At 39.4% G+C, this 27,872-nt stretch overlaps 1 protein-coding gene across 4 annotated transcripts; it reads left to right on the top strand.

The window, feature by feature from the left end:
* Window positions 1-43: 43 nt before the first annotated feature.
* On the top strand, window positions 44-27,388 carry zc3h11a (zinc finger CCCH-type containing 11A). Of its 4 annotated transcripts, XM_043716418.2 has the most exons (19): window positions 44-141; window positions 3,387-3,601; window positions 4,407-4,606; window positions 5,176-5,295; window positions 5,714-5,837; window positions 8,200-8,415; window positions 10,504-10,614; window positions 10,884-10,964; window positions 11,516-11,638; window positions 12,737-12,841; window positions 13,397-13,492; window positions 14,384-14,449; window positions 15,338-15,670; window positions 17,156-17,368; window positions 19,333-19,427; window positions 20,851-21,160; window positions 22,815-22,987; window positions 23,543-23,616; window positions 24,387-27,388. In XM_043716418.2, the coding sequence occupies exons 3-19, from the start codon at window positions 4,553-4,555 to the stop codon at window positions 24,640-24,642; spliced, it is 2,550 nt and encodes an 849-aa protein (XP_043572353.2). In that variant the 5' UTR covers window positions 44-141; window positions 3,387-3,601; window positions 4,407-4,552; the 3' UTR covers window positions 24,643-27,388. The 4 variants fall into 4 exon arrangements, with proteins under 4 accessions (XP_043572353.2, XP_043572355.2, XP_043572351.2 ...); XM_043716420.2 differs by having other exon boundaries at window positions 82-3,601; window positions 12,740-12,841; XM_043716416.2 differs by having other exon boundaries at window positions 83-3,601.
* Window positions 27,389-27,872: the final 484 nt, after the last annotated feature.

Raw genomic sequence — 27,872 nt, 5'->3', positions numbered from 1 at the left:
CAGGGCCCCAGACCGCTTCCGGCGGGCGCCATGTTTATTGCTGGCGCTCCAGAGGCAGGCGGCGATAGCGGCACCGCGGCGTTTGGTCGACGGGGGGGGTTCGATTATAGCCGCGGATTGCCGGTCCCAGACCCGCTCTTGGTACTGGTTTTACCGTTATTACATCGCTAAGTCAGTGAGGGATGAGCGTAGGTGGCGCAAAGTCGGGTTTTGAATGACTTTAGATCGAGCGGATCGAAGGAGCGGGTAGGCCGCGGGGGGGTCGGAGAGAAGCCTCGAACTCGAGTGAGAGGGTTCCCGGGCGCAGTAGCCGGCTGAGACAAAGAGGCCGGTGTACTGCAGGAAGTACGGGTGAGATTCGACCAGTGGATCTCTAACCTTGTGTTTTTTCTCCTCCCCAGCATCTCCAAGTTTAATTGATTTTATAATGTTTGCATCCGAGCACCTTTTTTGATTTTTTTTTTGTGTGGGTGGGAGATTTTGAATGAACCTTTTTTGATTTTTAGTTCTCTGACATATGTCAGTAATCAGCCTGGGGTGGACTTCCTGAAGGTCTACCTTCACTCGGATTTGACGTGGCAACACCATTGCCCTTCTTGGGTATTAATCCTAACTCCATTTGCTATCTCCCATTTTATGTTTGTAAAGCCTAAGTGCTGCTGGCTGTCTTTTTTCGTGTGTGTGTTGCTCATGGCATTTAAAGTTTTAAACCCTCAGCTGATCTTTTTGTTGGGCTCTTCTTTCTTGATAACCAGTGTGAGGTACCCATGCCTTTGGACTTTGCCACTGGGGTAACCTAACTTCCCTTGTAAAGGTACTGACATTGTTGGCTAAATATGAGTTTGTGAAATCCAATCTGCCCTTTTCTGAGGGGTGAGATAGATCGATCAGGCTGAAGGAAGTTGGCCTGGTGTTCCTGGTTCTAAAAAAAACATGGTTATGCTCAGCTTCAGTGTGTGCTGAACTTTTTAAAAACATTTTTGGCTATTTGCCCTTCAACTTGGGTTGATTTGATATTTTTCCTTTTTTGTCCCATGCTTAAGTTGGTTCCTCTTGAAATTTTTTTTTGCAATCCTGCCTTGTAAATTGCATGGTAGGTGATATGCGATGAGTGCATCATAATTTACCTGTTGGGTAAATGTAAATGGAATATGATTTAAAAGTCATGGATAGGACAGTAATGATTATGGGTGGTTCGTTGGCTAAATTAAGTAGAGTTGCTTGCTATGCCATAAAATCTGTGTCATTTTTGTATATTGTAGCATTGTTTTGTTTTAAGACCTCTTCTGATTGTTAACTTAATTTCCTTCTGTGAAGAGCAGTCCTTAAACAAAGCATTCTTTTGATGTAAGTTCCCATTGATTTCTTTTTTAATGAAAACTCAGTTTTTGACTGAGCAAACGTATGGCTTTCCTTTAGGTTGTCACTATAGAATGACCTGGATGAGATGACATGGTTTTACAAGTGCAGAGAATATGTAATTGGCACTGGGGGAAGGCATCTTTCTCATTGCGTTTTACTAAGTTTGTGCTCTTCCCCAGGCTATGTTTAAATTTTGCATGATTGTCTGCAGAAAGCAGGGCAACACTAGCCTCTATTTGTGATTAAATGTCCTTTTCTATGTTGTCCCACTATTAATACACCTTTGTCTGTGGGGACTCTGCAAACCATAAAACAGGTGCATTTTAACAAAAGCTTAAGCATGTGTTTGTACAGGCTTAAACCACTTTTTTGGTATCTTACTTAAGTAAAGCGCAATGAGTAACAGATGAATGCAGATACCAGTATGTAGAGCAGCATTATGTCTCTTATGCATAACATTCCCCATGTGGGCATTCTGCTCAAATTGGTGTATTTTTGTTCTCTATGCTCCTGCCCAGCTCTTGAGCTGGTAGTCGAGCTAGGTGAAGCTCTGATGGAGCTATACATCTGGGAACCCTACCACAAGCATGGTCTATTTTCAGAACATCAAGTAATTAACCCGATTGTTGCATCTTTTGTAAATATCTTGTATTCAGATGGAGACCAAGCCCACTGACTTCAACATTTGCAGTTATCCCCAGAATTCAAAAACCCCACCCCACCCCCTTCTCCAGGTAATGCATTGTGCAACCACTCCTGAGATGTATCAGTATAGTGAAGTGCTGTGAAAATGCAACGCTTCATTTTGTTGTTTTTGTGTCAGTGTTAAGAGACCTGTCATTTTTGTACCCTGGTGGTTGTTGAGTGATCAGCATTCAAATCCCATTTTAAATTAATCAGTTCCTGAGTGAAAATGTAACTTTGTTTTGCATTTGGAAGTTTTTAAATTTCCATTTGTTCTCTTCAATGGGTATAACTGCAGAATTTTTATTTCCCCATGTATTCTTATTTGACACAACCTAACTGAATCCTTCTCTTTTAGATTCAGTTCATCTGAATTTGAATCCCAGTATGGACGAGGTGCTCCTTCTGAATGCAGTGTTAGCTACTACTAATTTTTAGTTGTAATTTTGTTGTTTGAAAGCTAACTGGTTGCAGATAACTCTAGGCATTCACATTGAAAGTATTGAACCATTCTGATTTTAAAGCTGCAGTATCTCCTTTTGCACATAATGTGTTTCTCTGTCTAGTGATATGTTGATCATGAGCTATGGTCACTTGGAAGAATATTTCATCCTGTTATCAAGTGGATGAGTTGTGCTTCAAGTACTCAGTTTCCTGCCAAAATGGTGCTTTGCACAGAAATCTGTAGTGCCTTCACTTGATGAAAAAGCTGCAGTGACTTCTCACACAAGTCTGACTTCTGCATGCTGTTGGCTATGGTGGGTGTTATGAAAAGTCCTCTCTGGGTACACTCCTGTAAAATCTAATTTCTCCAAAATATTCTTCCTGCAGGTACTGAATCCTGGCAGGATATTTGCAGTGTCTATTTTGATTCACTTGCATCATTTGGCACTGCTTGAGCTTACCAATCTTTGATCACATTCTGAGGAGTTGTTCAGACAGGAGCAGAGAATAACCCCACTGCAGGGTGTGTTAAGTCTTTTTGCAAATGGGGATACTCCAGTGAAAATGTGTTTTTGTTGACAGAGGTCTGAGTATCAAAGCATGCAGGGAATGCTGCTTACAAGTTTGGGGAGGTTGTTTGTGCTTTTCTTCAATAGGTGCAGCTGTCCTGGAGAAGCAGAATTGGACCCCGTGTGTTTTTTAAATTAATTAAATTAGCCATTTTCACCACAAAACAAATCCATAATCCAAGGCCAACCAAGGCTGCGGAATCTCGTGGAAGATTATAGAAAAAAAATAGGATGTTTCCCATCCGCTGTAAATGTAGCCGATGCCTGGCTGCATGGTTATGAACTTTTATCGGAGGAGTTGATTTTTTAATCCCTGGCTTCCTGCAGTTCAACAGAGAAGAAGATGGACTCATGCTAACACCTTCAAGTAGAGTATTTCTCAGGCACTTTGTGCATGCAGATCCCAAATATTTCTGTGCAGTGTGTGAAGATGGAGGTGATGCTGATCCATTTATAACTGATGGATTGAGTGTTGGTTGGCCTGCAGGATCACGTTGACTGGATATCTGAAGAAAACCAACCATATTGCTGACTATTCAAAGGTACATGTACTGTTACTTTCCAATAACTTACCTCTGCTACTGTAGTATTAGTTTGCAGTAAGTGTGTACTGGCTTTAGTATTCATGCAAGCATGGATTAAAAGACACCCTCCTTGTATTAACCGTTTTATTATTAGTTTTCACATTATCTGGCCCAAGAGCTGATGTACATAAAGCCAATGCAGTATTGATTTGGTCGGGGATTGAGACCAATTCACTTGGTCCTTGAAGCTAATATATTCATTACTTTTGAGGCATTTCACCATTGCATTTGAAATGCTGCCTGTAAAATATCTGTAGACTACATATTGACTGTGTCCTTTGATATTAAGGCATGGTTAGTACAATTTTCTTTACTTTGCCTTCCTAATTTATTCAGCAAAACATCATAGATTAGTAGCATATTGCTAATATGAAGTCCTTCATTGTAAACCACCACTTGAGTTGAAGTTATTTTGTGTACAGTCGGTTCTGCTATAATGTGGTAGTTCTGTTCTCATGCAATCCCGTGTTCTAGGAAAGTTGCATCGTAGCAGCACGATTGAAATTAATGGGACTGGAATTGCTTTGTAACCAATACATGCTTTAAAAGTTCGTTCTTTAGAAACAGTGTCCCTAGTTCATCAATTGCGTTACAGTGAATTAGAATGAAATAGATGAAAACTGCCATGTTGGTTGTCTCTAATGGGTGAAGCCTTTTGTATTTCATAGAAGTTAATGAAATTTAAACTTTATATTGTAACTACAGCATGTTACCCTCTTGTGTAAATCACTCACTTTGCAATCGTGTTTTTCTTTTGGTTTAGATAAAAGGTGAAGAACGTTCCAGAAGATTAGCATCTTATCGTCGCGCCGAACAGATTATCTTGCATTGCAACTGAACAGATAGGAGTGTGGACAAAGTAACATTGAAATCTTTGGTTTGTTTGGAAGGAGCTGTTATAATCCAGCCATGACTCATCAAGGAGATGATTGCTACTTTTACTTCTATTCTACATGTGCCAAGGTTAGAATGCTGCATTTGATTGAGTTATTGCAAAGTTGGTAGGCAGTTCTAAATGAAGTCGACCAGAACATAGCTAAAATAATTGTCCTTTAGTGAGGTTAACTCTTCTAGTATTTTTTAATATCATTCTCAACTAGCAACCTTCTAATTGACTAGTAGGATAAATAGTCAAACTAGTAAATAGTTAGTGTATACCACTAGATAAAGTAAGCACTGAACTTACACTCTCAGCAAACTTGCACACTTATCAACTAAGCATTGGATGCCAATAATGTAGAATATTTTTAACAAATTCTAAAATGTCTGGAAATTAGCTTTCCCAAAATGCAATTTTGTTTAAATAGGCATTTAACAAAAATATATTTTACTTATTTTTGTTAATACACACAACAATAATCTTTTGAGAATATCGTTCCTCTCAGCACTTGAGTGCTATTAAGAAACTACTGATGGTAACCTATCCTTGTGGTGTATCTCTAATTCAGTGGCGGGGGATATATTAACTAAGGTTGTGTTTGTTAATGAGATGAAGAGCAGGCTCTCTCATGTATATTATGTTTGCTTGACAGGGCGACAACTGTCTTTTTCGGCACTGTGAAGCAGCCCTTGGCAGTGAGACCATTTGTACCTTATGGCAGGAAGGGCGTTGTTTTCGCCAGGTCTGCAAATTTCGTCACATGGAGATTGATGTAGGTTGTCAATCAAGCTTCTCTATAAGTACATGTAGCTTCCAGGTTTCGAGTATGTATAGAAAGATGCTTCAGATCATATTTTCCAAATGTGCACCCAATGTTTGCAATCTTTTGTGTTCACTTAATATTTATGGTGTTTGTAGTTTTCTCGCTTCTCTGAAGCTGCGCCCTTGAGTTGTGCTGTTTAGACTATTAGGTAAAAACAAGGACTGCAAATATTGGAAACCAGAGTCTAGATTAGAATGGTGCTGGAAAAGCACAGCAGGTCAGGCAGCATCCGAGGAGCAGGAAAATCGACGTTTTGGGCAAAAGCGCTTCATTCTGACTATTGTCAGATTGTGATTTGTAATGAGATGAATATGTGTGATATTGCTACTAAATTGTCATGTGCCATCTTGTTTAATTTTCCTTTTAGAAACGGCGGAGTGAGATTCCATGCTACTGGGAGAAGCAGCCCACAGGGTGTACGAAGTTGAACTGTGCTTTCCGCCACAGCATGCCTCGCTTCGTTGAAGGAGTCTTCTTCCCTGCTACGAAAGGTCTGAGCAGTCTATACATTGCTGGCGTATACCTTGAGATTAGTAGTCTGGCCTTTTTTCTGGCAGTCACATTCTTTATAAATGTTTCTTCATTATTACCCAATTCTGCTACATTACACGTGGTAATACGAAACTCTTGAGTTATGCAAACTAGGAAGCGCTTCCATTTTGTTCAGTGGTATGGATGATGCCTGAGGGGGGAGCGAAGTTGATATCTGGAATAATTTGTGCCACATTTTTGGTTTCCTTTCAAATTTGATCTAATGAGCTGTCATTATACAGCTTCCATATTATTTAACAGCTCGTCTGACATCCTTATCTGGTCTGGCCTGCATGTGATCCACACCCATAGGAATATGGTTGCCTTACAACTGCTGTCTGAGCATTGAGGAATGGGCGATAAATGCTGTCATTACCAGCAATGGCCATATCCTGTGAATGTTTTTTTAAGAAAGGAATTTTACCTTTTTTTTTCTTTACAATTGTATTTCTGTGAATCTGTTCACTCAATAGCAGCAATTATAAAGCTGTTTTAGTTTTGGGGAGTTCAGAACAATGGGTGGCAACAAACCAATTGTGATAGAACTAAAATTTTTCATTTTGGTATTCAAAATCTTGCATCATATGAATTCTGAGCAGAAATGGCTGTTTGGCCCTTTAAGTCTGCTCTGCTGTTCTGTAAGATCAAGGCTCATATCCTCCTCTACCAAAATATCCTTTTGATTCTGTTGCCCTCATCACTGCTGCCTCACAGCGCCAGAGACCCAGGTTCAATTCCCGCCTCAGGCGACTGACTGTGTGGAGTTTGCACGTTCTCCCCGTGTCTGCGTGGGTTTCCTCTGGGTGCTCCGGTTTCCTCCCACAGTCCAAAAAATGTGCAGGTTAGGTGAATTGGCCATGCTAAATTGCCCATAGTGTTAGGTGCAGAGGTAAATGTAGGGAAAATGGGTCTGGGTGGGTTGCGCTTCGGCGGGTCTGTGTGGACTTGTTGGGCCGAAAGGCCTGTTCCCACTCTGTAAGTAATCTAATCTAATTATTAAAGAGTATTCAATGATCCCATCTCTCCTGAGGCACAGAGTTCCAAAGACTCCGCATTCTGAAAGAAAAAATCAACACTTATGTCCTGGAAGAGCAAGCCCAAATTTCAAAAGTGTCTACTAGCTATAAGAGTAAATATCCTTTCAACACCCACTTTGTCAGGACCATTCAGAAGCTTATAAATTTCAAATAAATCATCCCTCTGTTTTCTCAACTCTATTGAAATCAAGCCCAAATCATCGTCTGTCTTCATAGTTTGGAGGGATATGGGCTGGGTGCTGGCAGGTGGGACTAGATGGGGTTGGGATATCTGGTCGGCATTGTCGGGTTGGACCGAAGGGTCTGTTTCCATGCTGTACATCTCTATTCCAGTTATGAATGTAGTGAACCTCCTTTTAACCACTTCATTGCATTTACATCCTTCCTTTTAAATAAGATCAAAGCTATTCAAGATGTGGTCTTGAAAAGCAAAGCATAAAAGCTTTGCTTTTTTCTTGTTCAATTCTACTCCAAAGGAGAGCATTCCTTTAGCCACCTCTATCACTTGTTGTACCTGCTTACTAACTTGGTATGTTTTGTGCCCTAGAACACCTAGATCCCTCTGCACCTTAGGGTTCTATAGTTATTTACAGTTAAATAATACACTTATTCTTCCTGCCAAAATGAACTACTTCACATTTGATCCCATTATACCTGATCTGCCATTTTTTTTTTGCCATTCGCCTAGATCAACAGGTTTCAAAACCTACTTTCGCACCTGCCTTTGTATCAATTGCAAATTTAGCCACTATACATTTACTTAGCTTATCTGAATTATTGACGTAAATAGTAAAAGTTGAGATCCCGTACAAGACTCTTACTTGTTGCAACTTGCCATTCTAGAAAAAGACACTTCTTTTGGTTGTCTGGCTGAAAACAGTATGCAATCTTGTATTGCTGCTGGTATGTTATCCCTTTACTCCTGTTTTGTGCAATAGCCTTTTGATGTGGAATCTTTTTAACTATCTTCTGTAACTTTGTATTGTATACCAGCAGGATCCCTTCCTGCACAGCTAACCTTCCTTCCTATTTATCCTTTTTTTAACATTGCTAAAAACATGAAATGACTTGTAAACAAACAATGTTAATATTATCTTCCCCCTTAAAATTCTGTATAATGTGTATATTTTGCTGTATGTTTGCTGCTGTGATTCTCCAAAATGCATCATTGCCAGTTATCGACTGACTGCAGATTTTTCCAACAGGTGAATTTCTTGTGATTTTAGTGTTTAATATTTAATCTCAATTCTAGTGCTCACAGTGATTTCTTCACTCCTGTTCTTAGGTGTCCAAACCAAGCAGGAGGTGTCTGAGGCAGCTGATGAGCCCATATTACCACAGTTACCTGTAAACCAGCTGCAACAGCCCAAGATTCCAATTCAATCTAATCCATCCCCTCAAGTTCGGGGAGTAATGAAACTAGAGGCATCAGAAAATGTTCCAAGCCCCACTCACCCTCCGGTGGTTATCAACGCTGCAGATGACGATGAAGATGATGACGGTGAGTGAGTTTTATATTCTTGTAATGTGCCTGTTTCTTCCTCCTTTTTGACAGTTTATTCCCTCTCTTTCCCATTTTTGATTTGAAGGTACTGTTTCAGAGTTCCATGTATGTAAACTTTCTTTTGCAGTATTTATAAACTCTACCAGTCTTGTGTCATAGTCCATATTAAGTCAGGAAGTTATCTGGCATGCCTTTAATTAACACTAGAAGTAAAAGTGTCTTCAGGAGTTCAGTTCCTCCCTTCAAGATAATTTGAAGTCTCGCTGGATTTAGGAATTGAGTATCCGAACAGGATCTAATGTTGTTATTTAATTATAAATGAATTCTGTACTTCCATCTCCCTCATTTGTAAGGCTCCCTCATTTCAGCCAGTAAGCCCATTTTTAAAAAAAAGTCTAGCTGGTGTGTTCTCCACCCTCGAACCTTCAGTTTATTCATTTGCTGCTTGTGACTTATCTGGTCAGTTTCAGACTTTCACACATCCAGAGTGTAAAGAGATGTAAAATCTAATTGGGATATTATCAGTTGTCAGCAGAATACTTGCCATCGTTTTCGTTTCCATTTGTTTATTCATAAAGTTTAATTCAGATGTGGGACTCAGATCACCAATTAGGATAATAACTCATCTGCAACCAAAGTCTCTTTGGAATCATTGAGGCAAAAAATTATAAATGAGAGTTTGGGGTTGATTCTTCCTCTCATCTAAAACATAATGTCACTAATGTATAGGACCATTTTTTTTTCTTTTTGTTTATCTTCAAACCAAATTGATTTTGTAGTTACAGAGGAACCTCGATTATCCAGCAAGATCACGAGGTCCTGATACTTGGCTAAACTGTTAACTGGCATTCAATTATCCGGAATTCGATTAACCAAATGAAATACTCCCCGCCCTTGTTTATCGAATAATCGAGATTCCTCTGTACTTCGTTCAGTAGTTTTCTGGAACCTCGATAACTGGCTAGTAGTGTTTAAGTTTCTCCATTGCCTGCATTGAGATCTTCAAATGTTTGAAATGGTTGTGCTTTAAAATTGGTAGTAGTGTGTTAGGCATGAGCTGCTGTGTTTCATGTTGTCAGGTTCTGTCTTTTTTTTTTAGTTTCGCGTTTGTAACTGTATTCACTTTATGTGCAGGTTTCTCAAATGTTACTTTTTTTGCATGTTTAACCAATTTACCACTGTAACAACCCTGTTTTATAGATCACTGTGTTGCTACTTTAATATGATGGTAAAGATGGCCACCATTGGTTAATGGGTCTTTAGTCAGTCAGAGATTTTGTATAGACTCAGTTGGCTGAACAGCTGGTTTATGATAGAGTTGATGCCAGCAGCGTGGGCTTAATTCCTTCACTTGCTGAGGTTAACATGAAAGGTTTGTGAGAAGATTTGTAGCTCGGGTGCTCGTTGTTGTGGTTCTGTTTGCCGAGCTGGGAATTTGTGTTGCAGACGTTTCGTCCCCTGTCTAGGTGACATCCTCAGTGCTTGGGAGCCTCCTGTGAAGCGCTTCTGTGATCTTTCCTTCCTCTGTGATCAAACCACTACAAATGCCAGAGGAAAGATCACAGAAGCGCTTCACAGGAAGCTCCCAAGCACTGAGGATGTCACCTAGACAGGGGACGAAACGTCTGCAACACAAATTCCCAGCTCGGCGAACAGTTAACATGAAAGATTCTACTTCTCGGCCTCTCCCCTTGCCTGAGGCATGGTGACCCTCTGGTTAAAGCACTGCCAGTCATTTAATGAGAGAGTAGTCCTATGATCTGGTAGGACTATGACAACTTTACCTTGTATAGTTACAAGTGTATTGGATGACCATTGCCTTTATTTGAGAACTGCCACAGTTACCTGTAAACCAGTTGCAACAGCCTGAGATTCCAATTGGGTCTAATCCATGCCCTCAAGTTCAGGGGATAATGAAACTAGGGTCATCAGAAAACGTTTTAAGCTCTACTACCCCTCCTGTGGTTGCCAATGCTCTAGTATGGTGGCTTGTAAAGAGACAAACATATTTCATTTTACTTTTTTTTTAAAGGAAAGGCTGGGGTACTTTAGGGTTAATCACTAATATTTCCATTCTCATTGCAGATCAATTTTCTGAAGGAGAGGAAAATAAAAACACTCAGCCTCCTACTGCAGAAGAACAGAACGGCATCCGCATTACTTCTGCCAAGAGACAGGCTGTCCCTGTTAAGAAAGGTAATCCAGAACTAACTAGAAATGTGGGCCTGCTGGAATTAGTATTTGAGGTTACAGTCCTAGTATCTATTTACAAGCTTGTTACTACAGTTCAAGTGGATGTCATGTGGATGAAATTAAAGGGAGACAGATGCTTCCAGAAGGGAATGAGAAAATATCTATTGTTCCGGTGTTGCTCTCTACAGTCTGTCCTGACCAAACTAGTTTTTTTTCCAATGGATGCTGATTCACTTTGTTGAGCTAGTAAAGATCTTGTTTTCTATCACTAGATTGCACTTTGGATTTTGGTATAAAAACCTTGGAGCAGATTAGACAGAAGAAATTCATGAAGGAGAAAGTGAAGAAAATGGGTAAGTTTTAGATTAGATTAGATTAGATTAGATTAGATTACATTACAGTGTGGAAACAGGCCCTTCGGCCCAACAAGTCCACACCGCCCCGCCGAAGCGAAACCCACCCATACCCCTACATTTACCCCTTACCTAACACTACGGGCAATTTAGCATGGCCAATTCACCTGACCCTGCACATCTTTTGGACTGTGGGAGGAAACCGGAGCACCCGGAGGAAACCCACGCAGACACGGGGAGAACGTGCAAACTCCACACAGTCAGTCGCCTGAGGCAGGAATTGAACCCAGGTCTCAGGCGCTGTGAGGCAGCAGTGCTAACCACTGTGCCACCATGCCGCCCACATGCTTGCTGTCTGATTTATTTGATGAGCCATGGTCATATTATACAGCAGGGCAGGCTCGAAGGGCTGAATGGTCTACTTCTGCTCCTAGTTTCTTGGATTCTATGTTGTGTATGTGTTCTGGGAAGGTTTGGTGATGGTAGTATTTATTGTTTTGAAGGGTGGTCTGTGTGGAGAACGTAAACTTTGTTCTATTTTCTTATCATAGATGAGCTTCCAACAGATCTGGCAACACAGACTCAAAAGGTGGAGCCGAATCGTGAAAACCTAGTCATTGAAAAGGAAAATGTCAGAACAGTTTTCCGAAAAGTAACTGTATCTCCAAAGAAATGTGAGTGTTTTAAGTCAAGGCAGGGTAGTATTTCGTGACAATTCATAGAACTTAGAAAATGGAAGAGACGTTAGGCTGTAACAGTACTTCATTGATTACATTAATATTTGTCATTGTCTAATTGCTTTGAACAATGGGCATTCCTAGTTGAGTCTTTATAAACAACAACTTTATAAACAACGTTTAATTATTTAATCTTAGAGTTTGTTTGTTTAGAGCTGATATTTAAAATAATATCCAACTTGTGATTACCATTTTAATCAATAGTGTATTAAAGAGATTGGAAGTGTGGTCACAATGAAGGTTTGAGTACAGTTATTCTTGGGAGTATTTTTTAAAAGTCAGAAGGCAGTGGATTCAAAGAAAGCTTTTAACAGGGACTTGGTTAAACGCATGAAGACAGTTGCGGGGCTATGAGCCAAATAAATTATTTCTGTGTTAAAATGTACACTTAAAGTTCTTCACCAAACCTTTGGGAGTTGGCAGAGTACTTTTGTCACTCAGTCAGTGAAGGACCTGCAAGTCCTAAAGACTAAAGATACTCCAGAAACTAGTTTGACAATTGGTGATTTCTCTGGTAAGGGGATTAAGAATGAAATTGCACCGTGTCATTCCGAGCATGTGCTCTGTCAAAATTTGCTGAGTCTTGTTCTACACTAAATTATGCAGCCATATACATGTTTGTATACAGTGCTTTGGACCCCTGTTCCCGTATGTATTATATAATGGTCATATAATGAGGAACTAAACAAATAGTGAGATGATATGAATTAAAGATAATTTTCCTTGTTAAGGAAAGTGCTGGAAAAACAGTCAACATTTGTGGGTCCAATAATCCTTCATCAGAATACAGTCTAAAGAAGGGTTGCTGGACCTGAAGAGTTGGCTCTGTTTTCTCTCCACAGATGCTGCCAGCCCAGCTGAGTTTCTCCAGCAACTTCTGTTGTTTCAGATTTCCAGCATCTTTGTCAGGAAGGTGTCAGATGTAAAGTGCAAAACCTGGCATAATTTGTTCTTTGATAGAATACCTAAAATCGGGTTGGATTGCTCACCATTTGCCAAAGAGGATATCTATTTTCATTTTATTTTCTCCTCCAGTAGCCATTAACGAAGGTGAATTGCCTTTTAAACGCAGTCTTGCCGAAAGACTTGGCAAAAAGAAAGTGATGCCAAAGGAAACCCCTGAAGAGTTGCCAGTCAAAGGTATCTTTTGCTCCATGCTCCAGTTGCTAACATTAGCTATGTGGTTGAACATTTCAAAAGATCTCCCTTTCTCTGAAAAAGGGACTCATGTTTTATACAGCACTTTTCACAACCAAATATTTGTGGAATATTGTCACTGTTGTGACTTAGGAGATGTGACAGACAACTTATGTGCAGCAAGTTTACACACACCAATATAATTTGACCTCTGGATGTTCATCACAATTGCTATGTAACAGTGTTAATTACTTGTGTTCTTGACATTTTTAATTCTTATGTTTTAGAGACATTGAGTTGACTTGGTCTACTGAGATGTTGTAACTCCAAATCAATTTTGACCAAGATTAATTTTTTACACTCCCTCCCTCTAAATCTATAAGCTTTTCTCCAACCATCCTATGTATCTGGAGATTGCAAATGAAAACATTAATCTAGTTGTTATATCCCATGCTATTTGTAGTGAAGCAAAAGAGTCTTTTCTTGACTATCGTTTTACTAATTACATACTTTGTAAAAATGGCATTTTAAATAAGGTTTCCATTTTAATTTTTGAAGCTGAGATTGAAACAACTTTAAAGCGCAACCTCTCTGAGAGACTTGGCAAAAGGAAGATACTGGCTGAGGATGGCTCTGAAGAAGTGGCACAGAAAGGTATAGAAAACACTGGTGCAAATTAGAATTTGCTCAGCTGCGGTGTGACACTGAAGCTATTTTGATGAATAGGAATATGGAATACCTTTGGTAATCCACAGTTCAAGGTGGCATGTCTAGCAACAGAAGAAAGTCTTCTCTCCGATCTGTGACAAGCTCAGTAATCGAACTGTGGGGTTTCAGGAGTCAGCAAACCTTGATGCTTGCTAATTTTTCTGAGTCAGTCAGAAGCAGTTCTTCAGACTACCAAAAATGATGACTAGTATATCTCGCTTTGGAAGGCTTGCATTTATTAGACAATTTGTGCACTAAATATGCCATGCTGACTCCTGATCGAAGTTGGCAAATCCCATTCGAGCATTTGTGGAACGCATCAACCTAAAGTGGAAAAGGTGACCCAAAGTGCATTAGTGTATGAAGGGAAGACACCTGTAGGAACCAATTCAAAGACTGTTGTTATGTTTGAACGGGACTGCCAAGTAGCAGGTTTATTTTTTGCCTTCCATTCACTCTCACCCGTGTCAGCATAGTGGCAGTGCTGTAGAAAATCAGTTAGTGCCATATATACACTTTTTACTTTGTCCCATTTCTGTTTTATTTTGCACATCGGCCCCCAACCTTCTGCATAAAGTTCAGAATTCAGGTTATCTTTAATTCTCAGCTTTGCCCTATTCACTGAAAGGTACATAAGGGTGGCTTAGTGATTTGACCTAGAATTTATTTTCCATTTTCTGTAATAAACATCCGTAGCCTTGACTATATTTGCCTACTCAGTGCTCTATTGCTGCATAGTCATCACAAAATTCAGTGTTATATCTTCTAAATATTGAGATGAATGATTCCCAGTGCTCTACAGTCACTCAGAGATCTGTGTTTCTTTCTTTGTTTCAGTTCAAAATCCCAGGTCCATAAGAGAGAGGCTTGGTCTGCCTGCAGATATTACCACAGCAGAAAATGGTAAGTGGAAAGATTGAAAAGCTACTTCTTGTAGTCTGGAATGACAAGTGTTTATTTCCCCTGACCTGAATCTATCTTCAGCAATTGGGCACTTTTATATTTCCAACACTTGTTTCTTATCCCTAGATGACAGGCTGTGTTGTAGTCTTGGGTTCCTCAACTGCTCCTCGCTTATTAATCTGTATGTATTTAGCAGACAGCTTTTTTTTTATTTTCACACCTTACCCTGTGGCTTCAGTTGTGAAATGTGAATTTTGTATTCAGAAACATCGCTTGCAATCCAATACTTCAGTGGATCATGCTTGCACCGTGACCCATTCCAAAAGCGATTGTGCCAACCACAGAGCTTTATATCTATCCCTCAGGTTCTTCTCCATTTCACTGAAACAATTTAGCTGGGTCATTTCAAGTCTGGTCAAACCTCTGCATTTTTCAGTTAGTCTGTTCAAACCAGTGAACACAAATAAGAGCTGGCACACTTGCTTCTGTCCCTCAAAGGACCAATATACTGTACTCTTATTTTTCTTTCTGTATCTATATCAAGAAACAATGAATGTTTAAGACTTGCATTGGGAGGATGGCCAAAATATTATCAAATGACCTTGTTATTTACTTGTTGAGCGTCTCTTCATCCCAATCCATAACCTTGTTTTGTTGGCCGGGTGCAGTGACTTGTTATACTCTGCTCATCCCAGAAACATTTCTTTTTCTTTGCCATGCAGCATTACAGATCTTGGGTAGCAAATGATATACATATGACAATTATAGAAACATACAGGACTTTGGCATGATATTGCACTTCTATTGACTACTTGTTCTTGTCTGTTGTCCGCAAATCAGCTTTCAATTTGCATTCTACCAAGTAACAAAATTCATTTCACTTTACAGAAAAACCTGTTACTAAAACGGAAGGCTCTGGAGAAATAAGAGTGAAAACCTTGGATGAGATTCGCAAGGAAAAGGCTGCAAAGAGGGACCTTGTTGATGGCAATGGAGACTTTATAGTTGGTGTTGCAGGTCTTAATAAATCTACCCAGGCCTCCAGTTTCCTGGAGGAAGCATCTCAAATTATTAGGACAGTACGAGTAAAAACGGCTTCGGAGTCTCTACTGAAGAAGCAGGGGCAGCTTCCAGAGGAAACTGGAAAGAACAATCTATCCAAAAAGCACCCTGAAGCCACTCCAAGAAAGGAACAAAATCCTGGACTTGGAAAAGGAAAGGGTGAGTGGTGTCCCTTTTTGTGGCCTGTTATTTTAAAAAGAACACAACATAATAGTTTAGCTTGACAGCTGTCTATGTATTCATTAGCACAAGTTGTTTTTTTTCCCTTGTTACCCCAGATGAAATGAGAGCTCTACCAAGCAGCCTGTGTCTACTGCATATCAAAATTATTGGAAGGCCAAAACAATTGCCTTTTGATCCCTATCACAAACTCCGTTTCTTACACACCTATCACATTCCTCTCCTAAGCAACTGTTTGCAGCCAAGCCACACTGTTCATGTTGCCCGCCAAGATTAACTTTAAATCACAAATATGCATTGAATTTGTCGTTTTTCACATCCCTTAATAGCCTCGCCCCTCCCTTTTTCACTGTCATTTCCTCTAGCTGTCCAGACCTCTAAGCTGTTAATATTCTTTAAATACTCACCTTTTGGCCTCCAGTTTTAATGCTGCTTGTTTGGCTGTCCCTTTGGCTATCAAAGTCCCTGGGATTTCTTCTGTAATTGCCTCCTGTAAGGCATTTCTCAAAATCTATCTCTTTGACCAAGCTTTTGATCAACTGCCCTATTATCGCATTGTGTGGCTCAGTAATAAATTATCTGTTTGATAATGCTGCTGCAAAACTCCTTTTGAATGAACAACGCTGTATAAATAGATGTTGGATGTTTTCTGGTGGAATAAATTGGCTTATAAATATAATTGTAGAACTTTGTCAAACATATCATACCTGCATATGTGTATGGTTATAGAGATGTACAGCATGGAAACAGACCCTTCGGTCCAACCCATCCACGCCGACCAGATATCCAAACCCAATCAAGTTCCACCTGCTAGCACCCGGCCCATATCCCTCCAAACCCTTCTTATTCATATACCCATCCAAATGCCTTTTAAATATTGCAATTGTACCAGCCTCCACCACTTCCTCTGGCAGCTCATTCCATATACATACCACCCTTGGCGTGAAAAAGTTGCCCCTTGGGTCTCTTTCATATCTTTCCCCTCTCACCCTAAATCTATGCATTCTAGTTCTGGACTCCCCGACCCCATGGAAAAGACTTTGTCTATTTATCCTATCCATGCTCCTTATAATTTTGTAAACCTTTGTAAGGTCACCCCTCAGCCTCTGATGTTCCAGGGAAAACAGCACAGAGCTTAGAAAGAAAAACAAGACTTGCATTTACCTAGTGCTTTTTATGACCATAAGATCTCAAAGCACTTTATGAAGTGTAGGCATTGTTCTAATGTAGGGAATGCTAGCCAGTCAAATGCAAAGCAAATTCCCACATCACCAATAGGTATTGTACTTCAGGTATGTTCAAATGTTCTTTGGATGTTTTTATTTTCTTGTTTGCTTTTTTTTTAAAAAAAATGTTTCTTTTAATTTGCAGTACCGCTTCACCTGAAAGCTTTTACTTAGGACTTGTTACTTCATTGAAAGTTCCTTGTTCACTCCTTTTTTTAATCTATGTGGTGTCCTGCAGGAAAAGGTCAGAAGGTAGCCCCTGATGAAGCTGTAACTAAGCCAAAGCCGCTGGAACAAATAAGAGTTAAAACTCTTGAAGAGATAAGACGTGAGAAGGCACTGCGAAGACATGGGAACCAAGAGAGTCTCGCAACATCTCAGGAGAGTGAGAAGCCAAAGAATGAGACTCCACCTACCCGCAAGAGACTGCTGCGAATCACCAAACCTATAGGTGTGCTGTGATTTAATGAGGCTAGATCAAGGTGGAGATGTAATACTGTTAATCATCGGTGTTGTTACAACATGGGTTAAACCCCTCTGGTAATTTAAACCAGTCACACAGGAAAGATTCACCCCGTGCTGTCCTCTGTTAAAATTTCTAGAGGCAAAAAGCCATCCCAGAGGTCACTAAAGTAAAAATTAACAATTTTTATTCTTTAAGTCCAACAGAGACTATTAAAACCAACAACTATTTACAACTCCTTTCTCTTAAACCTATCTTTTACCTCCCATCTACAATACTATCCGATTTTTAAAAATCCCGAATAAGATATTTTTAAAAATTCAACTTTCAAAACCAGTCACCTGTCAAATCTTCTCTTTGTATCTTCCTCAGATTTTCCTCTGTCTTTTCAATGTTCTGCTGCGCAAACTTCTTACAGACAGGTACCTTTCAGAGAATTGTTCTGGCAGTCTGTGCTTGTTGGTGGCTTGGCAGTTCTCCCTCGAGCTGTTCAAAATGTCCGGTTTTATACCACAAAACATCAGATTGTTTCATTGATTTTAATATTATCAAAATACTAATTTGAAATTTGATTGGATTCTGGTATCTTGGAGCATAACTTAAATTGGCTGGCTGAATTTGAATTTGATTTTTGTGTTCCATAGCAACACAGCTGTACTACTGGTTTTGACTAAGTGTTACATTGTTACCTTGTTCCAGACTCTCTGTGCTTTGTCCTTGCTAGCTTTTCAACTCTCTTAAAGGTACAGTACCTCTACACCTTCATAAGTGTGGCAGTGAAAGATGGCCTTGGTTCACAAGACCATGGTGTGGAAAGGTTTTGGATGGAAAAAGGGGAATTGAGTCACTATTGGGAGTGAGCTGCAGACCTCCTGACAGTAGCCACAATGAGGGACAAAGTATATATAAAATATTGAGTGCTTGTGGTAAAGGAACAGTAATAATCATGGGTGACTTCAATCTGTATAAAACCTGGAAAGATCGCATTAGAAGTAAGAGTATGGATGAGGAGTTCAAAGGATTCTATTAAGCTAGTTTCTTAGAGCAGCATGTTCTGCAACAGGCTGTATTAGACTTAGCATTGTGTAATGTGACAGGATCAGTGAAATGACTCAAAGTTAATTCACATTATTTTAAAGAGTCAGAACATTGAGTACAGGAGTTGGGAGGTCGTGTTGCAGCTGTACAGAACATTGTATAGGCTACTTTTGAAATATTGTTTGCATTTCCTGTCAGGGATGTTGTGAAACATGAAAGGATTCAGAAAGGATTGCTAGGGATGTTGCCAGGGTTAGAGAATTTGAGCTATAGGGAGAGGCTGAATAGGCTGGGGCTGTTTTCCCTGGAGCATCGGAGGCTGAGGGGTGACCTTATAGAAGTTTATAAAGTCATGAGGGGTATGGATAGGATAAATAGACAAGGTCTTTTCCCTGGGGTGGGGAGTCCAGAACTGGAGGGCATAGGTTTTGTGTGTGTGTGTGTGTGTATCTGGGTATGGACCAAGTTCTGGTACACGGGACTGGAGTAGATGTGGATATCTGGTTGGCGTGGATGAGTTGCACCAAAGGGTCTGTCTCTGCGCTGTACCTCTATGACTCTAATAGCTGTATATCAGGAAGTGGAAGAGTGAGAGAGAGACTTAGCAAAATTGTAAACACAGGGTAAGTGGTATTGATGGACTTCTGGGCTGAAAAGCCCCCATGTCCGGGTAGACTTCATCCTAAAGGCTTATGAGGGAGTGGGTACGTTAATGATTTTCCAAAATTCCTGAGTTCAGGAAAGTTTCCATCAGACTAGAAAGTAAAATGTATCCCCTCTAACCAAGAAGGGAGGGAGGCATAAAAGAAAATATAGGCCAGTTAATTTGACACCTGTCTTTTTAATTAAACTGTTATTTTCTATCTATCTATGTGAAGTACATAATTTAGAACATTGTGCAATCTTTTGTGCAGAGGCTGTCCAGCCAGAAAAGGCTGATGTTGAACCGATGGATGTACAATCAGTGGATGCTGCTACCGCCCAGGGAGACACAAGGGAACTTAATAAGGTCAGTACAGTATATGAGGACATTAAGGATCCTATAGACTTTAAAGATCGTTTGTCATCTCAGCAATTGAAGTGAAAACTGTGGCGTTTTTCTGTTTGGCACTGTTTTGATTTTGCAATAGCCTGTTAATACGCTCAAAAACTCTTTGCATACAAGATAGTCTGCACTTGTCCTTTTAGACTGGACATAAATCCTGGAAAAAATATTGTAAGCAAAATCTAAAGCAATCTGCAAATTAATATTTTGTGTGTTTGTTTATGAGAGAGAGAAAGAGCCTTAGCACAGATTGAGGAGTAACCTTGAACGTAGTTGACATGAATTTCAATGCTTTTTCAGTGTTTGCTAAGAAAAATAGAGACTGTATATTACTTGGGAAATAAGAATCTTTAAGTGTGGTAGTAGAGCAAAGGGAACAAGAAGTACCAATGGACAAACTCTCTGGTTTATTTCCAGAGGAATAAAATTGAAAAGCTAGGGAGTTAATAAAACTATATCGAGCCTTGGTTTGATCACACTGAAGATTACTGAGCAGTTCTGGTTGCCACATTATAAGACAGGATGTAGAGTGACTGGAGAGGGTGGTGAGAGGATTTATCAAGGTGCATACTGCAGGATTGATAGCCTGGATCTTTTTATTTTGAGGGGTACAAAAATGCAGGCTGACAAACTGATAGGTTTTGATAGTGAATAGAGACAAGGCTTCCTCGCGAGGAAGAATATAAATAATGACATTTTTAAGATAGTTATCAACAAATCTAATAGTGAATTCAGAAGCAACTTCCTTACCCAAACTTCTTGCTATTTCAGGGATTAGATGAAGTGAATAACATAGGAGGAAGCTGAGTTTGAGAGAGAGGGAGAGTGTGAATAAGTATGTAGAGCTTAGGAGTATGAAGCAGTCATTTGGACCTTCACGTCTATCCTTAGCATTCAGTAAGTTCATAGTTGATGTGGCTGTTGTCTCAGCTCCACTTCCCTCTCAGCCCCCCCACCCCCCACTTCCTTCTCTTTTCTTTCTCCTTTCTCTCCCCGCCCCTTCAACTTCCTCCTTCGTCAAAAATCTATCTAACTCAGCCAAGACTCTGGATCAGGGTCCCTCTTCAGAGGGTCAGTGCAAACCCGACGGGCCAAATTACCCCTTTTCACTTGATAGGGATTCTGAGCACTCGTCCACTGCCGCATTCTGGAGAAGAGATTTTGGCATTCTTAATTTCCGTTATTGAGAAAAAACTTCTCCTTGCATTTGTCTTTAAACCACTTTCACCATGTCCTCCAGTTTTCATCTTCGTAGCGGTAGATTTTAAATGAGGGAAACATCGAAAAAGGCTCAAATAGCGCATAAATTAATGTTGCGTGGATACTTTGAACAGCTTGTCTGATTCAGTCTGATATATTGCATGTAATTCTGTCAAATTTGTTGCAGTCTGCAAATGGAAAAGAAAGCCTAAGGTTGCAGAAGGTGCAAGTTAAAAGTTTTGAGGAAATACTGAAGGAAAAACGCCTTCGGCAGCTGCAGGAAATTGAGAAACCGCCAAATCAAACTTTGCCAGGAGAAGAAGCAGCCACAAATAAAATGGGCTGTGACATCCAGGCTGGTGACCAGAATAGTCAGTCTGCCGCTTCAGAACCGAGAACAAACAATCAACTTGGAACTGAACAACCAGTTGTTATGACAGATGGGAAGCTGACTACTGCCAGACCTGAAGTGGCAGAACCACCACGTGCTCTGAAAGGTATTAGTCTCTTGAATTTGTACTTTCGTTTACATCTGATTATTGTTTGTTTGCTGCTGCATTTTTTGACCTGTATCTCCAATGCTTTTCCAGTTAGTGAGGAAGAATACTGATTGTTATCATATTAATAAATATTCAATTTTGATTGCTTAAATTTTAGCATGCTGTAAAATGTTATGTTTTCCTTTTCTCCCTTACCTCCATAAGATCATAGTAGTTCAATACTAATTGCAATACCATGCACAAGTAATTACATGTTTCTGTGTCATAGCATTGATGGAGGTTCAACACAAAGTTGAGTTGGAGCATTGGCCTGTGTTTCACTTCTGGAGTGTTTCTTCCACTCAGTTGCACTGTCTCTAGGTTATGTTGCTCAGACCTGACAGCCCTTTCCTCTGGCTGATATTTATGGGCATTTGAACTATGGTTAATTCTGATGCATATGTTTCTTTGTGAGACAAAGGCATGTTCTTAATCAGTGAGCTTCTGAGTCTGCCCCGAGTTTGAAAAGTCTGTCCTAACTCTAGACTATTAGTGTATCTATGCCATTTATTGTCTGCTCAGTTGCTAATGGGTAACTGATGAGTAGATAAAGACTTTCCATGATGTTTTTGCATAGTAGCCAACAACATAAACCAACAGTAAAGCTTTTGAACTGTCTCATTGAAGTTACGCCTATCTGTGAGCTAGCTATCCATTACTCTAACTTTGTGCTGCGTTTCTGTATTAAGAAATTTAGTTTTTCCATCTCTTAAGAATGTAATCTTTTCACTTCACCAAGATCTCTGCTTTGCTATGTTGCTTCCCCCTTTTTTTTTTTTTAACTAAATTTGCTTGTTTTCCCTTGAATCCTGCATCTTTAGTTTTTCTTCTCTCTGTCTCCTCTGTCTGTCTGTCTCTCTCTCTCTCTGTGTTTCTTCTCACGCGCTCTCGCTCTCGCTCTTGGTTACCTGAAAATCTGGGGGATCTGGTAATCAGTATCTGGAGTAAGCTAACCAGAAACACAAAAGTTCAGAAATCTCTCTCTTTTGTTTTGGAGAGGGCGTGGTTTATACAGAGTAACCTCGATTATCCAAAGGACACGGGCGGAGAGTATTTCATTCGTTTAATCAAAATCCAGATAATCGAGGTACCTCAGTACTTAAATGTCACTTATACCGATGAGCTTTTCCAGCAGGTTTTCAATTCGCAAAGAGCGCCAGCACAGACTGTGTTTGATACAAGTTATCACAGACTTTCTGCACTCCAGTTATCATCTTTAACCTACAAACTGACTCATGTGATCCCAGAAAGTGTTGCAGACTTGGCATCTCCATCCCAGCAACATGTTCTTTCCAAATGCAAACATTGTTGCTTTATGTCTTCTGCTTTATGGTGTTATTTCCAAAATAATATGTTTAGCTATTCATGTTAGAAACTTGATATTTTGGATAATATGTTTCATAACACTAGATAGAAGCTTGGACTCAGGAGGCTAACCTAGCTTCTTGCTGTGCTGGGAGCTGGAGATTGGATTTTTAAATATATTTTTAAGGACTGTTAAAAAGAATATAGGGTTGTAGAATGTTACATTTTGTTTCTAATGTCTAATTTTTGTTGGGTTACAGTAATGTATTTTCTGACAAATGACTCTAATCTTTTGCCTTTTTTTTAGTGAAACCCAAATTAAATGTGAAACCATCATTTGTGAAGAATTCCTGTCCTGTGAGACCTAACCCAAAACGCAAATCGCCTGACAGCCATCCTTCCAGTATTATGGCAGTTAAACCACTGAATACTGGAGCTACTGATCTGACAAGGCAGCCTCCAGCAGGCTCTACTATTGCAGTAAGAATCTCACCTGCTAATATCCCTAATAAATGATTCAACCTACATTTCAGATCATTTTTATGATCTGTGGGTGGGCTAAGGAATGATTCTAATTAACTGAACAATTGGAAAACCTTTTCTTTCCTATTTAAAACAAACACAAAGACAAACCTCTCTACAGCTCTTAAAGTCAAGAGAATCTTTTCTGGATTTGAGATGTTTTGTTTTAGGTGCAAAATAGTAACATCTGGTTAACTGCTCTGCCTTATGTTGTGGCAAATGGAGGCCTTGCAGGAACTTTACTGGTATATTTTCTAAATACACCAATTGTACTTAGTCCCCTTGAATGTAATTTTGAATTCCAGGATACTCTACATCTGATACACCTGTAGAGATCCTTCATTAAAAAAAAAGTTGGTCGTTTTTCCTTTTGTATGATCTGTATGTTGTGTTCGTTAATTTCTTGTACAGTAACTTGCCATCAGCTTTCTTTGACACAGAAGCATAACAAGCATCTTCTGAAGAGAATATTCAAGACATACTTCTGTAATTTTTAAAGTTTTCTGTCTTCAGCCCACAGCATTGCCAGAACAGGCAGAAGAGGTAACCTCCCTGACTTCACAGGTGCCAGAAAAGTCCAAAGAAAGGTGAGATGTCAGTTTCTTCATCTTGCCCTCAGTGTTTAAAAGAAGCAATTTGCCTAAGACCAAAAAAAAAGGCAGTCTTCTGAATGCGGGCCATTACAGGGTCATTGCCAGGTTGTGTAATCCTGTGGATCGGAACAGGAAGTAACAACAGGATTTAGGTTTAATGAGTGGTCAAACCTGGCATGTTGAGTTCAGCACGTGGAGAAAAGAACATCTATTTTGAATACAATAAAGACAAATCTGAACACTGTCGTAATAACAAGAAACTAGAAACTGGGGAGGCTGGGAAATGTATGTCAAGCCACAGAACTCAAAACTAGCATACAGAGAAAGCTTATCTATAAGGTCTGAAATAAAAAGGAAGCAGTACCTCCCTCATACAGAGCCTTGGTCAAACTCTGCCACAGTTCTCATTACGGAGTCTGAAAAAGGATATCGTGGCCCTGGAGGAGATGTGGCACGGATTCATCAGAATGTTATCATAGTTAGTTTGCTTCTTAATGCTTACCATCAAAATCGGACAGGAGTAATGGGTATCTGAGGAAGTGGAAACATGTTGTACTGCGTAATTGATCGAATTCTGCATGGGTGTGGAGGTGGCACAATTAACCACACTCCTGCAGTAGTTGTCTGGCACCAAATGATTATTGCAGGTTAACGTTAATAGTTCTAGTTTTGAAAAATTTGAAGAGTGAGGAAAATGGTGAACTTGAAGTGATTGCCAAAAACAAATTCTCTGGAAAGCTGACTTTGTTCCTTTTTATTTCCAGGAACATTGATCTTGCTGGACAGGGCAAGTCGACAAGCATCTCACAGTCAGAGATAAAAAGTTTTTCACCTCCCCAAGTGCCTGCTAAAGCTCGGAGGTTGAGCTCTACTGCATCTAAGTCTGCCACAAGTGAGGATGATTTTGAAGAGCTGATGAAAGAATTCTCAGATGATAAACTTGAAGCAGAAATTGATCTGGACCCTGGAAAGGATGAGGATGATTTGTTACTTGAACTATCGGAGATGATTGACAGTTAAAAAACTTAAACTTTGTTTGGACCCACTCAAACAGATTCAACTCTGCCTCTGGAATAAACAAGACATTAACAGTGGAACTACATTTTGTATGCCAAGGGGCTGTGTAATTTATAAAGCTGTAAACAAAGTTATGACTACATACCGTGTACAGATAGAAACCAGATCTGTTTTATGCACATGCTGGTTTTATGACCAATTTAATTCATTGATTCATTACGAACTTATGACCCCCCCCCCCCCCCAAAAAAAAATGCATCCAGACTTACACCGTTTGAAGAAAACCCAGTGATGAAGCTTATTAGCAGCTGGCAATATTTTTCAGTCAGCATTGCTTGAAAGAGCCTTGCCCGTATCTTGACAGTTCAGCACTAATAGTTGTGTGTGTTCTTTCTTTTGTAATGATAACCCCCCCGTGGGCTTGGTACCTTGGCCTTTCCTAACCTCACCTGACTTCAGAAATGAGGACACTTAAGGCTAATTCACTGGGTATTTCATTTATATGTGGAGCTATACCTAATCTAAAGCAAAGTGAAAGTATTTGGAGCAGCCTGGTTTATATTTTTTTTAAATAAAAACTTTTAGATTGTACACATGGACTTATAATTGAATCCTGATGGTGTATGCTTCAGAAAAATGATTACAAATTTAGCATTTAATCACATTAAATCACATTATGAGAGAAATTAGGATTTCAGGACTTCTAAGCATATTTTAAAATGGGATAAGCTTAAGTCTGTGTCCAGAATATTGTTATAACCTGTCTTGTCTGCAGTTCTTGAATGTTACTGGGACTATTATGAAGTTATATTAACTGTTTGAGAAACATGTTTTTAGTTCCCAGAGGGTTCTGGTTTATATTTGGGTGGTTAATTTGTCACTTTTGCAAAAAAAAATGGTGTTTATCTCTTAATGTATTTTTTTTCCCTCTGCCAACAGTTTGCAACCCATTGTTAATCTATCATTATTGTCGCAAATTCGCTTGTACCACACCATATGCTTTGGTCAAGTTGGAGGAGGCTCTGATCTGAATGTATGTGTATCTGCAGAGAATACTTGGTATTTGCAGACCATTCTGATCTCTGTCCACGGACATATATAGCTACTTGCCTTTGTATAATTTGTCGTGTTCACATTATGACTATAGTATAACAGCAAGTCTAAGAAAGTGTGGTTACTCTGAAGTTTTCTTAAAGTAATAGCCAGCGAACAGAAGATGTTGAGATGATACTGGTATTAACTTGAGGTATAATTTTCTGAATACAATCAGTGTTTTGGTTTGGGAAGGTGGCATAGTCTCTAACAAAAAAATCAAATACATTTGCTGCCACTTCAGTTGCTAGGCTGAGCATTGAAGAGGATTAGACTCATTGGGGTGTTCTATTTGGTGTGTAAAGTTGGAAGATTCAGCATCTGTAACTTGAACACATTTGAAGACATGACCAGAGATTTCTCAAGGATGGAGTAAAGCTAACAGTAAATAATCCAATGGTGTCCAAGAAGCTAAACCACTATATTTTGTTTTCCTGAAAACAGCCAAAGTCTAGCCAATGTTGAAAGATAAATACCCTAAACACTCCTTAATATGCAGCCTTCATGTGCAAAAGTTAGTATTGTTTATCTGTGAAGCCTGCTATATGCCAATTGTTGATATTGTACTGGGGTTACAGCTAAGCTTTTGATTTTCTGCTCGCTATGTGTTGGGCTGAAAGAACTGAAGAAAATCTGCTCCAACAGGATGCTTATAAACATCGAAAAGCTTTGCAAGGAGCAGAGTCAATTAGTTCGTTGGTAAAGGCCTGTTGTTGTTGAAGCATACCCATCTTGTGTGGATCTTTGTTGACAGAGATGGAGGAAGACAAATTGGTTCACTCCAAGTCTGATAAATTTGTAGTGCCTTAATTTAAACTATTTGCTTTCTGCACTGCAAAGTAGTTTGATTTCTGCCACCCCTTGCCCAACCAAACCTCCAATCTACCACCAATCAAAGCAGTAAATTATAAATATGCATCCAAAACACTGCAACTCTGATTTCTGTGCTCCAGAAATAATTCTGAAACTCTTTGAAAAGCAGCAGGAACTGCACTGTAGAAATCAGCGCTGGTAAGAAAAAAAACAGAATGAAAGTGCTGGAGCTGCAGTATTAAAATCCAGGAACTGGTTGTTTAGTGTCAAAGTAGACTTTTTAGCTGCTGAAACTACGAGAAATAAATAAATTGGTTGTGATCATGGAGGTCACGACTTGTGTTTTTTTTCATTTGCCAGTTTACTTGTATCTTTAAATTGATGGACTCCACTCCCGCCCAACTGGCTGATGAGAAAACAAATGTTTTTAAAACAATTGTAAACCCTACACATTGCATTTTACTCTGAACTGTATGCTTATACAAATGCAACTTCATGTTCCAGAGGACTTGCTATCCTGTAAAAATACTAGAGGTGCTTCTTCAAAGCAGCCTGTCAATATTCTGCAGAGGCAATGCTAGCTTTCTTTATGAAACATTGTAAAATCTTTTTGTTCAATTATGGTCTGCATTTAGGTTGACTAATAGAATTTGTGTGTTTTAGGATTTAAAGCAGATGGTCTTGTTTTTCTAATATTTCTGTATTTGTGCCCTTTGACTTGTGTACTTTTCTTTTTATTGTTCAGACATACATCCATGCTACTGGGTGATTTTATTTATGATTGTGCACACACTGAATATATGACCTTTTCTTTGTAATAAAAGGACTATATTGTTCAAATTTTGCTATGGATATAATTTTGCATCCTTGGAAAAGGCTAGGAAAATGTCACCTGACTATCAGCACAAATTAGAACTGGTCATTGCTTTTGTTAACTGACCACAGGAGAAAGATCAAGATTTGAGTTTGTGTCTCATTGCTGGCCTCTTTTTTTTTCCCTCCTTTTTCTTCATTTATATTTGTCTGAATATAGGCCATTTTGCCTTTAGTGCCTGCTATGTTAAATGGGGGTTGAACTACTTTAGCTTTGTGTTCCCCTCCTATTCCCATATCCCTCAATTCCCTTCAAGACTAATTCAGTTTTGAGTACTCAAATATGTTAAGTGCATAACATGATGGATCAATTTGAGGTGGAATCCTTACTATAACCCTCCTTAACATTCCTTAAAATCAAACTTAAAAAAACCAAACTGTTGGTCAGTTGTGCTCCTTAAGGCAAGTATAACTTTTTGCATAATAAAAGGTAACATCTTCAAAGTCTGCTGGAC

The sequence above is a fragment of the Chiloscyllium plagiosum genome, unplaced genomic scaffold (assembly GCF_037043375.1).
Source record: "Chiloscyllium plagiosum isolate Xiang-an unplaced genomic scaffold, Cpla_swu_hap1 HiC_scaffold_26, whole genome shotgun sequence".
Classification (NCBI taxonomy): domain Eukaryota; kingdom Metazoa; phylum Chordata; class Chondrichthyes; order Orectolobiformes; family Hemiscylliidae; genus Chiloscyllium; species Chiloscyllium plagiosum.
The sequence above is the reverse complement of the archived record's forward strand: the minus strand, read 5'-3'. Positions and strand labels throughout refer to the sequence as shown.